Source organism: Pantherophis guttatus, chromosome 7 (assembly GCF_059756535.1).
Source record: "Pantherophis guttatus breed Tessera chromosome 7, ASM5975653v1, whole genome shotgun sequence".
NCBI classification, from domain to species: Eukaryota; Metazoa; Chordata; class Lepidosauria; order Squamata; family Colubridae; genus Pantherophis; species Pantherophis guttatus.
This window is the reverse complement of record NC_142069.1, coordinates 55,201,341-55,217,980: the sequence shown is the minus strand read 5'-3', so window position 1 is coordinate 55,217,980 and position 16,640 is coordinate 55,201,341. Positions and strand designations below refer to the sequence as shown.

Below are 16,640 nucleotides of genomic sequence, written 5' to 3'. Positions count from 1 at the left end.
TGACTAAGTGGTCACAATATAGGGAAATGCACAATGAACCAAGAATAATTCTGCTGATTTACTGTACCCAAGTAGATATTTCTATTATTCTTTGATCTTTGGTTTCAGTGTAAAGTAACATTGTTCATCATAGTAAGAAGTCACCAATTATTAAAGCTCCTTTCATTGTCTTCTTTATTCATTGTCTCTCTTCCAAAATTCTTCCAGAATTCCAAATTTGAATCTCCTGTTCAGCTCAGTCTCTCCTGGTAATTTAAAGCAGTTTCTGTGCAAGCACATGAAAGCTATTTCCTGATTATTTTCTTCGCTAGTTCCTCTAGTTCTAGTCGTGTCTCTCATGGTCTTGGTCTGTGGATTCTCTTCCTTTAAAAGAGTTGCCCCTCTATGACAATTCTTCTAATGCTTCCTTTCTTGGTTATGATAAATCTTATTCTTTATTATCATCTGAAGTGTGGTCACCAATAGCATTTTTATTTTCCTTTCAGCAAGCTTGCATTTTCTGCAGATATATGTCACATACAGTATATGCATGGGCATAACTTCCTAAAAACAAACATGCCCCAAGCATTGCTAATCACGACTACAAAGTCATGCTCCGTTGTATTTGTTGTTCAGTTAAGCAAGGCATAACTACTCACCTAAAAAGAAAATTTATTAGGAACCTTCTTTGCTGAATCCAACATAACAATAAAATCCCTATAGCGTAATGATTCCTATGTAATATAGATATCCATTTCATAGCTTAAGTGAAGAAAGGACAAAAGAGTTCTGCTTTTGTTCATCACAGCATGATAGGGTGCATGTAGGAAAAAAAATTGTTTACCAAACATTACCAAACAATCATACTTTTCATGTGTTTATTCCATTATGATAAAAGGTGCTGATTTACACTATCTCTGTCCGAACCTTTGATCTATTTTATATCAAATCCATGCATAATCATGAAACATGGGTGATTTTGGATTATACTTTCCCCATTTCTGCTAACTTACATCACAAAATAATTGTGAAGATTATATGATATAATACCAAACTTTGTGAAAGGTATATAACAATCATAATAGTAATTCTAATATTTTTTTTTAATTATAAGTAGCACTGTAGACCTCAAAGATCTAAACTCCCACTTGAAGAAAAAAATTGCAGCATTCCTAATATACAGTTATCCATCCTTTCCTTTAAACATTTCTTAACACTTTTCTAGTCAAATAGGTCGTTCTATCATCGAAGATTCTTCAATCAGTACCTATCACCTACCGGCATATATAAATCGGTGAGATATGCTGCAGGATAAAAATGGACTTCTCCCTCAAAAGACTTTGCTAACCACAAAGCCGGCTCCCTTGCGCGGAAAGCAGAGCTTTGTTTTGTTTGACACCCCGGCTGAAACTCAGGAAAAGTTGTTGGCTACCGCGTGCCCTGAAGGGAAAACACAAAGCAAAACATCACTGCTTCCAGTTAAACTTCAGAGGGTCTCTATGGCAACCAGAGGAAACTCCCCTCCGGTTCTCTTGTCTTCCAAGAGGCGGCAGCGGCTGGCTGCGAGCGAGGTTTGCAGACTCTTTGCGAAACTCCGTGACACGACCAAACCCGCTTCGTCTCGCCCCTCCCAATATCGCCCCAAACACATTGGATCTCCAAGAGCTCCTAAACTTGAGCTTTTGCGCCTCTTGGGAACTTTTTAGCCGTAACCCTCGGCAATTGAGCTCAGGTTATTGCACTCTTTGCTTCTCTCACCCAAGGAACAAGAAAAGAACGAGCGAGGAGAGAGGTCTGGCGTGATGGATGTGGAGAACCGGGAAAGGTTCTCAGAGCAGGAGGGAGAAGGAGAAGAAGAAGAAATGGAAGGAGAGGAAGAGATTGGTGAGTAAGTAGATTGGAAGAGAGGCAAACAAGCGGACAAGGAAAGCAGAGCAGATTTGAGCAAGGGAGGGATGGAAGAGGTTCCTCCAATGTAGATTGGACCTAGAAGTTTTTCTCCTCCGCAAATGACAGCTGGATATTTTTAAAAGATTCTGCTTGACTGATAGGTTGACCCATTGCCATGTCCGCCTTCTAATTCTCACTTCGGGAAAGATTGCAAACAGTTTGGACAGGCAGTATATATATTGGGGAGTTTTGCTTCTGAAAGCTTCTGGGCTCATTTCCCCACTCCTAGACATAATTGACTGATGGTGTAATTATGGAAAAGGATTCCAGCTCCTTCCAGGATGGATTTCAGTACTAGCTCCCCCCCCCAACCCCCACCCATTTCTCATACTGAACTGGAGTATGTGCAAAACAAACTGTTTCAAGGGGCTTTAGAAAGCAGCTGGCATGGTTTGGGGATTTTCCTTGACTTTGGATTTAAGTCCAAAGAATAGTGAACACTGCCAAACAATGATGAGTCAAACAATAAATGGTGAACTGGAGTTGGAGGAGCACTGTAAAAAGGAATCTTTTTATCAAACAGTCAAGATTACTCAGCAGTGCTGTCCTTTCCTCCACATGAAAAAAAATCCATCCTAACAGAAAACTGGAAAGTGGATGACTGATTGTGGTGCAGAACTCAGGAAGTCTAGCATTTGAAAGCTTAGTAATGCTGCATTGCGGCCAGCTTCCTAAGGTGACATTAGAACGAGTCGAGGAGCATCTATTATGATGATTGGTCACATAGTCAGCCAGATGTTTGGACTGGATTTGGCATTTTTAGGCACATATCCAGCTATTTGGCATTTTATTCACTTCCTTATGGACCAGGAATAGACAGAAGTTGTGTAATAGTATTAAAGAATTAGCTTCTCTGTCTCTTTTTTCAACTTTCTTGCTCTTATCCATCACCAGATATTTTATTATCTGCTTTGCCTGCAAGTTTTTTTATATACTAGCTATCCTTTGCCTTGCCATGTCTTTTTTCTTCATTTAGTCTTTCTTATTGGCCATCTTGCTTTCTTTGACACTCAGTAAGTGTACTAGCCTCAATGCATCTTCTTCACTGCCTTTCAAATAACCTTTCAATGCCCTTTTTTCTTCTTCAGTTATCTGGCATACTTGCCCACCTATGTTCTTTGTCAAAATAATTTTTTCAGGTCTTTCTATTCAGAACTTTTAGTTCAATTTGAATTCAGTCCAATATTCCAAATAAATATCTAATGACTGGAATTGTCCAGTTGACAATCAACAGCAACTGTGTCTTCCATTGTGCAATTGATCTTTGCACAAAGTTTCTAATGTTTCTACTGACTCCTGTTATATCTAGGCACTTGATTATCCAATCATGTGGCAGGGATTTGAATGCCTTCTTGTAATCAATGCAAAATCACTTTGTCAATTAAGAGGTGATCTTCTGTTCCTCTACTCTTTGGATGGCTCCCTTTCTGTTCAGCTGGAAAGAGCTTGTTTTCAATTAGATGCTATTGCATTGCATCAGCTACCAAATCAGGTAGCAATTTGAAAGTTGTTGGTAATTAGATAATAGGCCTGTAGTTGCCTGGGGTAGTCCCTTTGCAGGATCTTTTTATTATTGGGTAGGTTTTGCCAGACGTTAGCCACTTTTCAATTTTACCTCCTTGTGAAATATGGTTAAATGAGTGGGTTTGGACCAATCAGATGTTTCAAACAAAAATGGTGCATTTCATCTTCATCTGAGAGATGGGAGAATGGGGAGTGAGCAGCAGCTTTGAGCTTTGCTCTGTTTTTTATTCTCTATTTTTATCCTTTAAAAAAAAATACTTTCTACTTTTAAATCAATTTTTAACTTTTAACTTTGTTCTCCTTTTACTCTCTATTTTTATTTTATTTTTATTTTTTAAAAAAACACTCTTTTTACCCTTAAATTGATTTTTAAATCAATTTTTAACTTTTAGATTTAAAAAGTTTCAATTTTACTAATTGAGAGGTTCATCTTTTACTCCAGCTTTTACCCCAGTTTTTTACGCCAGCTACTAAAGCATTTAGTGAATGAGAGGAAAGTTTCCTCTACTAAGCAAATCAGCTATCCATGGCTGCGACAACACTGAGACAACCTAAGATAAAAGACTTTTTTCAGACAACGGATACTGCAAGTAAGTCTCCTTTTCTCTTTTCTTCCCCCCTTGCGACCATGGCAAACAAACCTAGCCCCCTTCTGGATTGGGAAGAGGACGACTGCTCATCTGTGGAGGAGGGAGTTGCAATTCCAGTAGGAGTTGGAGGGGAGAACAAGAATAATAATACTAGGAACAATTTTAAAGGAGACTTGGATTTGGTTGCTAAGAATTGCCTACTAAGAGCACAAACAGTTGCTGCCATATTTGACCAGGTCCTGGAATCAAATGGAGGGATTAAAGAATTAAAGTCTCTAATGAGAAAACACATTAATAAACTAGCTGAAGAAGTAAACAGCAAAGCTCATATTCCAAAGCTTACCCATGATGTTTAACCAGGCTGTGTGGACTGGGGGTCTCAGAGCGAAGAGGATGCGGTGGAGAGGCTGGTCTTGTAGAGGCACAGGATTTTACTCCAGGTTACTAACACCCCTCTGAATAGGGGCAGGTGGCACAACAGGAGAGTGGTTTTGATCTCTCTATCTCAACTCTTACACTGTAGGGTATATTCTGATGAGCTAATAGAGATTTCTTGGCTCCCCAACAGACAAGGCTGCAAAAGAATATTGCTAACTTTGGGCAGATTGTACTACCATCAATGTTACTCAGGCTTGAGACCTCACTAAAGAAACTCTGTATTTGGCCAAGATGGGTATTTCACACCACCCAAATTCAGTCCCTGTTAAAGTCTGGGCAGAGAGCCAAGACAGTGAAGGAGGTTGATACTAATCTTGGGAATGCCAAAATACCAACGGCCAAACAAACAAGCCCTCAACTAACAAGGTTAGGAAAATATAAGGACAATAAAAAAGAATTTCTAAACCTACACAAGAGAAAGCTTCAGTTTATTGATCATGAGGAGGAACTGGTCCACCAGTTTGCTACCCTCTGCCCAGGAGACCAAAAGATGATACTGGAGAAGATTGAGGTCAAATGTTGATGTCAGCAGCTGATGCAACAGAAAGCTTGAATGCTTTGCTTCCTTCTGGCAGCTCCTCCATGTAATTGCTATCAGGTCCAGCTTCTGAAAGCACTCAAGCCCCAATAAATAAAAAGAGAAGGCATACTAGTCCAAAAGAAAAAGAGGAGAAAAGGGAAATCCATCAGGACTTGGTAGTACATGTCCAAATTGACCAACTAGACAAGGAGAGAGAAAGCCGGAATACCTGCCCATCTGAAAAAATTTCATTCTTGGAGCAAGGGCAGAGACTCACTGGCAATCAAGATAAAGAGGAGCAACAACAAGTTATGCAACCCATGAGGAGAAATATTGAACTTCACAATAACTGTGTTTATATGGGAAGCGTAGTTGATATCAACCTGGCTCCAATGTCAAATTGACATCCAGCATTTTTACCATCTAGCCAACCAATCAAGCCAGACCACCTTGCTTCCAGGAATCCCATATAGATGCTGACCTGGAATGTAGCTGGCTGGAAAGGGAACGTTGATAGTGGACTAATGAGCTTTCTCCACAGATTTGATGTAATAGCCATTCTAGAAACTTGGTTAACCGAAGTGGATGAATCAGTACAACTGCCAGGCTTTCAGGGATGGGGCTCCCCAGCCCAAAAAACAAAAAACAAAGGGAGGCCCTCTGGTCAGCTATGCATTTTTATAAAACAAGAGTTGCAATGGCAGGGGGAGACTATAAAATGAAGACAAATATTAGTACTTCCTAGCTGTTAAATTTGGATATGAAGAGTTCAAGTTAATACTGGTAAATGTGTATATCCCTTGAAACACATCCTGGTATTATAACTCTGAATACTGGATGGGCTTGGAAGTTATCCTAGATGATATATCTGTATTGTACCCTCAGTCCATAGTGGTATTACTAGAAGATTTGAATGCTAGGTTGGGTCTCTCTTTGTATAAGCTCACCCAGAAGAAAGGAGTCTCAGGGGAGTTTTTTGATAACCATCCTCAGTGGCTCTCGAGAGACTGCAAAAGTAATGCTTCTGGCCTGCTCCTAGTCTCCTTGATTTAAGGGTAATCTCCAAATTCTGGGAGGTAAGGATAAGAATTACACATATCCTTACACATACCACTTGGCCAATTCAAGCAGTGTACTGAATCTCTTTTGTGTGTCTAGAGATAAAGTCAACCTCTTTTCGGAGGTCACAGTACACCTTAGCAACAATAGCGATCATCAGCCTGTAAGCGTGACATTGCGAGGCCGCTTAGATTTAAAACCATATAACATGGCTGACAGATGGCTCACCAAAAAGGTAGAGGTGACCCAGAATAAAAGGTTAATTTGGGCCAAAGGTGATACTAAGGCAATATCAGAGAATGCTACCAAGTGGGCTAGAACAATCCAGTCATCTACTACTGACTGGCTGTCAGCCTTCAATGCATTCTCTAATCTCTGTAATATTCTGAAGAAAACCTAACAACTAAACCTGCTACAAAAAGAGCCTGAGTGGGTAGACCCCGTTGGTTTAATCCTGAATGCCAGTGACTGAAAAAGAAATTGAAGGCAGCCATGAGGCTCGCCCAGAGGAATCCTGCTGCTCATATACAAGCAGAGATGTTGCACACAAGAAGGGAATATAAAAAAATTATAACATTAAAGAAAAAAAGTTTTGCCATTTCAATCTAGTCAGAACTCGAGTTGGCTGCCAGAAGTCATAACTCAGTAATATTTTGGCACTCTGTAGCAGGTGACTTGAAGAGACGGAGATTTGCTTTTGACATACCAATCTCTGCTGAGGACTGGGAGAATTATTATCAGTGTTTGCTTCCACGGAACTTGCAGAGAAACTGTCTTTAAGCAGTGATCTAGTAAACCCTAGAATTCCCCACCACCACTTGGCCACCAGTCTCGGAAAAGGAGATACAATCCATCATTAAAAGCTTAAAGAGCAATAAAGTCCCCAGTGAGGATTTTCTACCAGCAGAATTATACAAGAAATTTCCCAATTGGTGGGGGCCAGTATTGGCACATATAAATAACAACTGCCATATACCAGATGTGTGGAAGATGGCAATAGTTGTCCCCATACATAAAAAAGAAAATAAAAGGGATCCTAGTAATTATAGGCCCATTAGCCTGATTGACATTGTAGCAAAAATATGAGCTAGGTTCAGGGGTGAAATGCTTCCGGTTCGGACCGGCTCGAGCAAGTAGGTAGCGATGGCGGCGGGCAGTTCGGAGAACCGGTAGCAAAAATCCCTGCCCCTGCCCCCCATGCCCAGCTGAGCCCCGCGATCATCAGAGCCTTTTTTCCCTTTTAAATGGCTCTGACCTGCCAAGCTCTGACATCCCAGCTGAGTTGCCTGCTAATCAGGCAACTCAGCTTGGATCGCCAGAGCCATGTAAAAGAAAAAAAGTTTCTTTTTTTCTCTCCCCCCCCCCAGCCTCCAGCTTGCTTATCTTAGCTGCTGATTGCATGACAATCGCAATCCATGTATCAGCAAGCAACTGAATCTCCCTGCCTGCAATCAAGCAGGCAGGGAGTTGTGGACTTCAACTCCCAGAATTCCTCAGCCAGCAAAGCAAAGCTGGCTGAGGAATTCTGGGAGTTGAAGTCCACAAATCTTAAAGTTGCCAAGGTTGGAGATCCCTGTTCTATTGGGTAAGTTTTTTCCCCCTTTGGGAACTTTTAAAAAAATAGTTAATTGGGGTTTTTTTTAGTTGTTCTTTTTTTAGACCAATAATATTTGGACAAATAATATTTGTGCAGCTTTCTGAGATTTAGTGTGTTTCTGTAGTGTTTCACTCTAACTACACAATCACACAAATCTCACAAAGCTGTATGTGGAATTTTGTGTGTGTGAAGTGTGAAAGTTATTTTTGGGGGGGTTTTGTGGCTGTGTGAGGTTCCTCCTTGTTGCAGGGGCCATTTTGGGTCTAGCACAGCTGCTTTTACATTGTGGGCGAGCCAGTTGTGTTGTGTTGTGTTGTGTGTGTGTAAAGTGTGAAAGTTGTTTTTTTGGGCTTTTTGTGGCTGTGTGAGGTTTCTGCTTATTGCGGGGCCATTTTGAGTCTAGCACAGCTGCTTTTACATTGTGGGTGAGCCAGTTGTGTTGTGTTGTGTTTTGTAGGTTAAAAAAGGGCAAAGAAGTGACATTGACTTGGCCACGCCCACCCAGTCACCTTACCACCAAGCCCTGCCCACTAATTAAGCCACGCCCACAGAACCGGTAGCAAAAATTTTTAGATTTCACCCCTGGCTAGGTTCCTTTTGAACAGAATTGAAATCTGGGTAGAGGAAAAAAATATCCTCACAGAAGAACAAGCAGGTTTTAGTCAAAGCCGATCCACTATTGATAACTGCTTTGTCTTGAACTATCTAATTGCCAAATATATTTATAAGAGGAGACCCCTGTTTGCTGCTTTTATAGACCTTACAATAGCATTTGATATGGTAAACAGAGAAGTACTATGGAGTAAATGAACATCTCTTAAAATAGAACCTAGACTGCTAGCTTTGATTAAAGCCCTTTACACAAGTACCTGTTTGAGGGTGCGGTATGGGGTTAATGGGGCTCTGACTAACAGGATTCACACAAATAAAGGGTTGTATCCTGGCCCCATTATTATTTAGTTTATATATCAATGACTTGCCAGGGTTAATGAAGGATCCCATGGTACACATGCCGATGATCCTAAATACTTACTGTAAGAGCTTGCTTTATGCTGATGATATGATTTTATTGTCATATTCACTAGTAGGATTATGTAGGCTATTAAGAAGATTCAGCTCTTATTGCCAGAATAACTCCCTAATCATTAGTAAATCTAAATTAAAAATAATGGTGTTTGGAAAACATCATCAGAGACATAGGTGGCAATTAGATGGTGAACCAATTGAACAGGTTAACACCTTTGTATATTTAGGCGTAACCTTTTCCAAGACTGAATCTTGAGCTTGCCATCATCAATGGAGCAAAAGCCCATTTGAATTTACTGCTTAAACTAAAGAACCATAGTTACCCAGGGTCCCTAGCTCTATTAATTAAAGTATATGAAGCTAAGGTTATCCATATGCTTGTGCATGGAGCAGAAGTTTGGGGTCTATACTCAACCACAGTCCTAGAACAAACACAGTCCCAGCATTTGAGACATATTTTGGGCATAGATCCAAGAACATCTGCTGCAGCAGTTAGAGCTGAATTGGGAATTCATACAATTCATGTAGTATCCAAAATTAGAGTATATAATTACTGGTGCAAAGTCAATGAAATGGAGACTGATAGACTCCCCAAGTTATGTCTGCTACAACAAATAAAATTACAATCACAAATCTCCTGGATCACCAAACTAACAAACTTTGTAAGAAGCTGTGGCCTTCCTATCTCTTCCGTAACAGGAGAACAATTCAAAAAAAGAGCTGCCCAAAGAATTAAGAATATAGAAGCACAAAATGATATAGCTATCCTTAGTAAGGTGGATAATTGAAATGGCTGAGCAAATACAAAGGTACTTTTCAAGTAGACAGCTATTTGAAGTTACACCTGCCAAAATATCTTAGGGAGATATTTACCTGAGCGAGATTCGAACAGCTTGATACAATGGTCAGATATGGGAGATTCCATTCTATACCCTACAATGAGTGTTTCTGCATTTGTAGAGTGGCAGAGGTAGAAGACCTGGCTCACATCCTATTTGATTGTTGCTTGTATAAGGGGGTGAGAGATAGGTACCTTGGTCTATATACCAAACAAATGACCCATTGGGATCTCCATATCAAAACAACTTACTTTATGTGTGGCCAGCACCTGAAAATAACATTTAACACAGCACAGTACTTAAACAAAATGGTTTGGTTGAGATCAGCATACATGGGATTGATTGGGGTAGATTGTAAGGGTGACATCAAAATATAATTTTATGTCATTTTATTCTATTTTACATATTTATATATTAAATTATATTGTATCTTATCCTATAACTATTGTATTTTACCCTACTCTTATTTAAATTGTTTGTATAGGATATTATTGGTGATATGTGTTTGAACTTTGTGCTTTGATATGGCCTATAGGCCAGTGATGGCTAACCTTTTTGCCATCGCGTGCCAGGAAGGGGGGGGCAGGGGAGGTTTGCTTGTGCGTGTGCCACACTCATAATTCTATGTGCCCCGCCACGCGTGACCCCCCTTCCCCTCCCACTCCTGGCACGTGATGGCACGGTAGGCCCGATTTTCTTTCTCACCTGGCTCCAGATCCTTTCTATGCATCTGGGGAGGGTGAAAACAGCCTTCCCCACCCCTTCGGAGGACGGAAGTTGAGAAACTGGCCGTTTCGGGCCTCCGAGGAGGTGGGGAAGACTGTTTTCGCCCTCCTCAGATGCATAGAGAGGATCTGGAGCTAGGGAGAAAGAAAAACGGGCCTTCCCCCCCCCCCAGGCCCTCTTCTGATGGGCCCAAAAGGGCCGAAAATCAGCTGACAGAGCTGAGCTGGTGTGCCAGGCAACATGACTCCGGGTGCCACCTGTGGCATGCGTGCCATAGGTTCGCCATCACGGCTATAGGCTAATCAATAAAGCTATCTATCTTCATCTGGTTCTGACCAATTCTTCATCTTCCTTGCAATTTTTTGTCCTCTTTCTTCTTTTATTACAAATTATTTCATATTGAGTTGTTTTTTTTCTTCTTTTTTACCTCCTTTATCTAAGCTGCATTCATAATATCATAATGTCCTATAGCTATATCTAAACCTGCACTGTTTTTTCTTTGTCAGGTGTTGACTAGTTCACTGCGTTCTTCCACAGATGGGTTGAAATAAACCTTTCTGATTCAGTTGAAACTGGAGATTCTGCTGGTAGCGTGCAATTCAAGCATTATCTGATTTTGATTATGGCTGTTATTTGTTGTCACTTTAATCACTGCACCAAACTGGCTCTATAGAGTAACAAATTGTAATTTACTGAAATTAAATTGCATTCATTAAATTAATGAAATTTGTTAATGTGAAAAGTTGTGACTAGATTAATTTTGGGCTTTCATAAACTAATATAGCTCTCTTCTTGCCTTGTCTCAAACATGGCATTAACATTCCTGATGTTGAGAACTGAATTGCATTTTGAAGGGAAAGTTTGTCTTTTAAGAAGTGGCTGCTCTGTGTTTGGGGCTGGGAGGGTGAGTTGGGTATGAGGTGGTAAACAAGTAGATGACTCCATCTGAAATGAGAATGTGCTGTGTGCTTGTCTTTGTATTTTAGTGTGAGGATGCTCTGGGATATAGACACTTTGGGAATTTTGAGGATTTTTCTGTTTCAGCAGAAGTCATTGGGTGCAGACCCAGTAGAAATGTCAGATAGCTGATCTCAAGAGGTAGGTGATTATAATTAGTGAGAGGGGAAATATATTTGGTTGATGGCATATGGTTGGGAAATATATAAAGTTATTGAGGAAAGTCATATGATTCTAGTTGAGATGTCAGAAGAGGCATGGAGGAAGCTGGTCATTTCAGCAGAAGGGAGCCTGGCAGTCCAATTTGACGGTCCCAATTTTGTAATCATGTGTGATGACTCCTCCAGATGTCAGGTGTATAAGATGCATCAAGATTTCAAAGAGGTAAGCAAGAAAAAAAGTTTTTTGCCCTCCCTGACCCCCTTGGAGCACTCTGCATGGCCTGTTTTAGTGAAAAAAAGGGCCTGTTTTTCACCAGTTTTTCACAAAAGCGGGAGCATTTTTGCCCTCCCTGTTATTTATTTATTTTATTTATTTTATTTTATTAAATTTCTATACCGCCCTTCTCCCGAAGGACTCAGGGCGGTGAACAGCCACAAGATAAAACACATAAATACAAAAATTTAAAATAAATTAAAAACGAATTAAATAATTTGGCTGAATTTAAAATACCCCATAATTTAAAAACAAATTAAAATTTACATTTAAAAGGGGGAGAAGATTTAGGCCAGGCCAGCTTGATGAAATAAAAAAGTCTTAAGCGCGCGATGGAAGGTGCGCAGATCTGGGATCCTCCATATCTCTGGGAGGAGCTCGTTCCAGATCATTAGATTTGGTGATAGAAGAGATGGACACAGTTCTTCAGTAACAACAGCTCTTTAATAGTAGACCAGTACAACCCAACAACTTGCTTGTCTGGCAGTGTCCTCTTTTATAGCTGATGGCTTAGCCAATGAGATTCAAGTATCTTCCCCTATTTGGAGGACCTGAGTGAAGCCTACAGTTCACTTCCTTACTTCCTTATATGGTATATAACACCCCTCCCTTCCTAGAACAAATTTACAAATTTATATGTTTACAAATGTAATCACGCAGTTAGGCGGGGCTAGTGCGAGTCCTAGTTGACCTGCACAGTTCAGTATGGTCCTGGGCGTCAGCCTGAGAGGGTGGATTAGTTGTTGTCTCTAAGCCAGCCAATGGAATCTCCTGGAACACGTCTTTGGGCGTGGCATGGACTGGAAGGCCCAACCCCTCTGGAGATCTGCGCTGGAGTCTTAGTTCCACAGGTGGCTGTTCAAGCTGCACAATTGGGTTTGAGTCAGTGTTAGACATTGGATTTAACAGTTTAGTACAGTCATGGATTGGCCTCTGGTTGGTTTGAGCTAGGTCTGGTGTTCAGAGTGAAGAATTAGAAAGTCGGCCTCAGAGTTGGTCCAAGTGCCGATGCCACAATCTTCCGTCCTCTAATTTGACTTGATAGGAGCGAGGACCAGATATTTCTACAACCATGCCAGGAATCCAAAGGGTGCCCCCCGCATAATTGTGGGCATAGACCTTGCCCCCAATTTTGAATTTCTGAATTTTTCCTGTTGAATCGGGTGGAGTATCAGCAATGTAATTTGGGTGCAATCGATCCAATTGTGATTGGAGTCTCCTACCCATGAGGAGTTCTGAAGGGCTTCTGTTGGTGGCTGCACATGGAGTAATGTGCTGTACTAATAAGAATTTATCAATTCTTGCCTGCCAATCCCCAGGTCCCATTCTAGCCAAGGCTTCCTTAGTAAATCTCACTAATCGTTCGGCCTGCCCATTACTGGTTGGATGAAATGGTGCCACTAGGGCATGTGTGATTCCCAAGTTGGCTAAAAATGCTTCAAATGGGATGGCCATCAATTGTGGGCCATTATCCGAGACTAGCACATTGGAGAGGCCATTGGTGGTGAAAAGCTTTCTGAGTGCCTTGATTGTGGCCTTGGCAGTGGTCGATATCATTAGGATTACTTCTAACCACTTGGAGTAAGCATCCACCACAATTAGGAACATTTGTCCCTTAACTGGCCCTGCGAAGTCAATGTGCACTCGGGCCCAAGGCGCCTCGGGGGGGGGTCTCCCATGTTTTTGGTGGAGCAACGGGTGGAGCCAGATGGGATTCCTGGCACAGGGAGCAGGTGGCAACCCATTCCGTTTTCAATCCATTTTAGGCCACCAGATGTAACTCCTGGCCAGGGCTTTCATCTGGACTATATCAGAATGCCCAGCATGCAAAATTTCTAACACCTCCTTTCTTAGCATGGAAAGTATAACCACCCTTTCCCTCCATAATAAACAACCCTTTAACACAGACAATTCATTTCGGCATGAAAAATAAGGCTGTGCTGACTCCAACAATGGTTTGCCAGGCCAGCCCCTCCATGCATAGTTTAAAATTTGCAATAGTTCAGAGTCCTTAGCAGTAAGTCAAGCAATTTCAGCCACGGTGACGGGACCCGCAGCAATGTCCTCAAGCAGGAGAATCTGACAGACCGGCACAGGGTCCTCAACCAAAGCAGGCAGGAGGCAATGGCTAAGGGCATCTGCATGCCCCAGGGACTTTTCAGGATGGTGAACAAGCCGGTAGCTGTAGGCAGCAAGGAACAGCGACCAGCACACTATCCGGGAGTAGTATGTTTGGGGTCAGGCGGTCGCCAGCCAACAAACCCAGCAGGGGCTTGTGGTCTGTCATGAAGGTGAAATGTCTACCATACAAATAGTCATGGAAACGCCAGACCCCAGCAACTGCAGCCAACGCTTCTCTGTCCAGTTGGCTGTAATATTGCTTGGCGGCAGACAATGTGCAAGAATAGAAAGCAAGAGGAGCCTCCCAGCCACTAGGAAGCTGGTGGTTGAGGACAGCCCCAACCCTGAAAGGTGAAGCATCGCAAATCAAAATCAGGGGCAGGGAGTCACTGTAATGCACCAATTTATTTATTTATTTATTTATTTTCAATTTATATACCGCCCTTCTCCCTGAGGACTCAGGGCGGTGCACAGCCAGAATTAAAAACATGAAATACAAATATTAAAAACAATTAAAATCTATATAAATTTGGCCCAAAAATTTAAAAAACCACAAACCAATTAAACATTTAAAAATTTTTAAAAAATTTAAAAATTTCTTCCTAAGCCAGCCTGGCTTGCTGGAAAAAGTGGGTTTTAAGGGCACGGTGGAAGGCACTGAGGTCTTGGATTCTCCTTATCTCTGGGGGCAACTGATTCCAGAGGGTAGGTGCCCCCACAGAGAAGGCTCTCCCCCGGGGGTCACCAGCCTACATTATTTGGCTGATGGCACCCTGAGGAAGCCCTCTCTGTGGGAGCGCACGGGTCGCTGGGAGGTCGTCGGTAGCAGCAGGCGGTCTCGAAGATATCTAGGCTCTATGCCATGGAGCGCTTTAAAGATGATAACCAACACCTTGAAGGGCACCCGGAAGACCACCGGGAGCCAGTGCAGCTCGCACAGGAGCGGTGTTACATGGGAGCACCATGCTGCTCCCATCACTACCCGCGCTGCTGCGTTCTGGACCAGCTGGAGCCTCCGGGTGCCCCTCAAGGGGAGCCCCATGTAGAGAGCATTGCAGTAGTCAAGGCGAGAGGTGATGAGGGCGTGAGTGACTGTGCACAGGGAATTCCGATCAAGAAATAATAAATAAACTGTCAGAAGTCAGCAGGTTCTTTACGGCAGTGAAAGCAGCTGCCTCGGCTCAGCCCCATATCCAGGAAGCCTTCTTTCCCAGCAGCCTATGTAAGGGTTCAGCCACAGTGGCCTTATGTCTCAAAAATATGCTATAAAAATTTAGCAACCCTAGAAAGGCTTGCAGCTCCTGCTTATTTTGGGGGGTGGGGGCATTCCTAATGGCGGCAATTTTGGATTTAGTTGGGTGAATCCCTGAGCTGTCAATCATGTATCCCAGGAATTCCATCCTGGGACAGCAATGTGGCACTTTTCACGCTTAACTTTAAGACCCGCCTCCCTGAATTTGGTCAGGACAGCCCTAAGGTGGGAGAACAGGATCAGTTTATTGGTAGCAGACACCAGGATATCGTCAAAATAGGGCACCACCCCAGGGATGCCTTGCAAAATCCATTCCATGAGGCTTTGGAACAGTCCTGGTGCCACGCTGACACCTAATTGCAAGCAGCGGCACTTAAATGCACCCCTGTGGGTGACAATTGTTTGTGCTTCGGCCGTGCTGTCATTGACCAGCAACTGCTGGTATGCTTGCACGAGATCAAGTTTTGTAAATGTAGTCCCAGTTCCCAATGAGTGCAGCAAATGCTGAACAATGGGAAAAGGATAGGCGCTCTGCTGCAAGGCCTTATTGATTGTACACTTGTAGTCTGCGCAGATGCAGACCGAGCCATTAGCTTTGACTGGCATGACTATTGGGGTTTCCTAACGGGCATGATCCACCGGCTCAAGGATTCCCTAGGCAATTAAGTTATCTAGTTTCTTATCTATTTTGGGCCTAATTGCAAGGGGTACCCTTCTTGGTTTAATCCTAATTGGAGCCACCTTGGGATCTAGGCTGAAGGAAATAGGCATTCCCTTGTACTTGCCTAAGCCGTTGCTGAAGACGTCCTCAAACTCTTTGACAAGGTTGTCGGTGCCGTCATCCAAAATGCCCAGGGCCTCAAACTAGTCCAAGCCGAGCAGGCTTGGCAATGCTCCTTCGACCACAGTGATCTATAAGGGGCCTGCAAAACCCCGAAATTGCACCCGGAACTTTCCGCTGCCTACTACGGGGATACGGTTCCCCTGATAGTCTTTTAGTTGTATTCATTGTGGCCTCAAGTACTTCTTTTTCAAGTTCAGAATTGTCTTTTTCATCGTGTCCCATGCAACAATAGTCAGAGACTATTTTCTATCTATCCATTTTCTATCTATTTCTATTTATTTCTATATCTATTTCTATCTATTTCTATCTATTTTCATTTCACACTCTGTCCCCTCGATCAGGACGGTAACGTGGATCTTTTTTTCTGTCAATCTGGTTTGTCTTATGTTGGTCTGGTACGCCTCTCTGTCAGCCACAGGAGATCTTGCCTTCCGCGCGGTCTTCTCTTTTCTATTGTTTCGGTAGTGGCAGGTTGTGGTTTAGCCCTGAATGCAGATGGCATGCTTGCATGGCAGACTCTAGCCAGATGCCCTTTACAGTCACACCTCTGGCACACAGGGTCTTTGAATCTGCATGCTGCTCTGGAATGTGGCCCTCCGCATCCTGCACACAGGGGTTGCCTCCTATCTGCATTGTAGTAGGCTTTTTCCTTTTCATCTTGGAGTCAGTAGATGTCATTTTCGTCTGCAGAAAATGCACTCTCCTGATGCACTGCGACATTTGGACGTGAAGTCAGCACGTTTCCCGCTCTTTGCAGGGCTGCAGCTGATTTCTGCAAGTTCT

At 42.5% G+C, this 16,640-nt stretch overlaps 1 protein-coding gene across 3 annotated transcripts in view; it reads left to right on the top strand.

Annotated features, from left to right (window-relative positions):
- The first annotated feature begins 1,547 nt into the window (after positions 1 to 1,547).
- Positions 1,548 to 16,640, top strand: part of ANO6 (anoctamin 6) — a 125,892-nt gene continuing 110,799 nt past the window's right edge. For all 3 annotated transcript variants that reach the window (XR_009623261.2, XR_015728755.1, XM_060694706.1), the window contains exon 1: positions 1,548 to 1,863. Coding sequence is in view for 1 of the 3 variants with exons in the window: in XM_060694706.1 (XP_060550689.1) it covers positions 1,782 to 1,863 (82 nt within the window). In the remaining 2 variants the exon portion in view is untranslated. The remainder of the gene's footprint in view (positions 1,864 to 16,640) is intronic.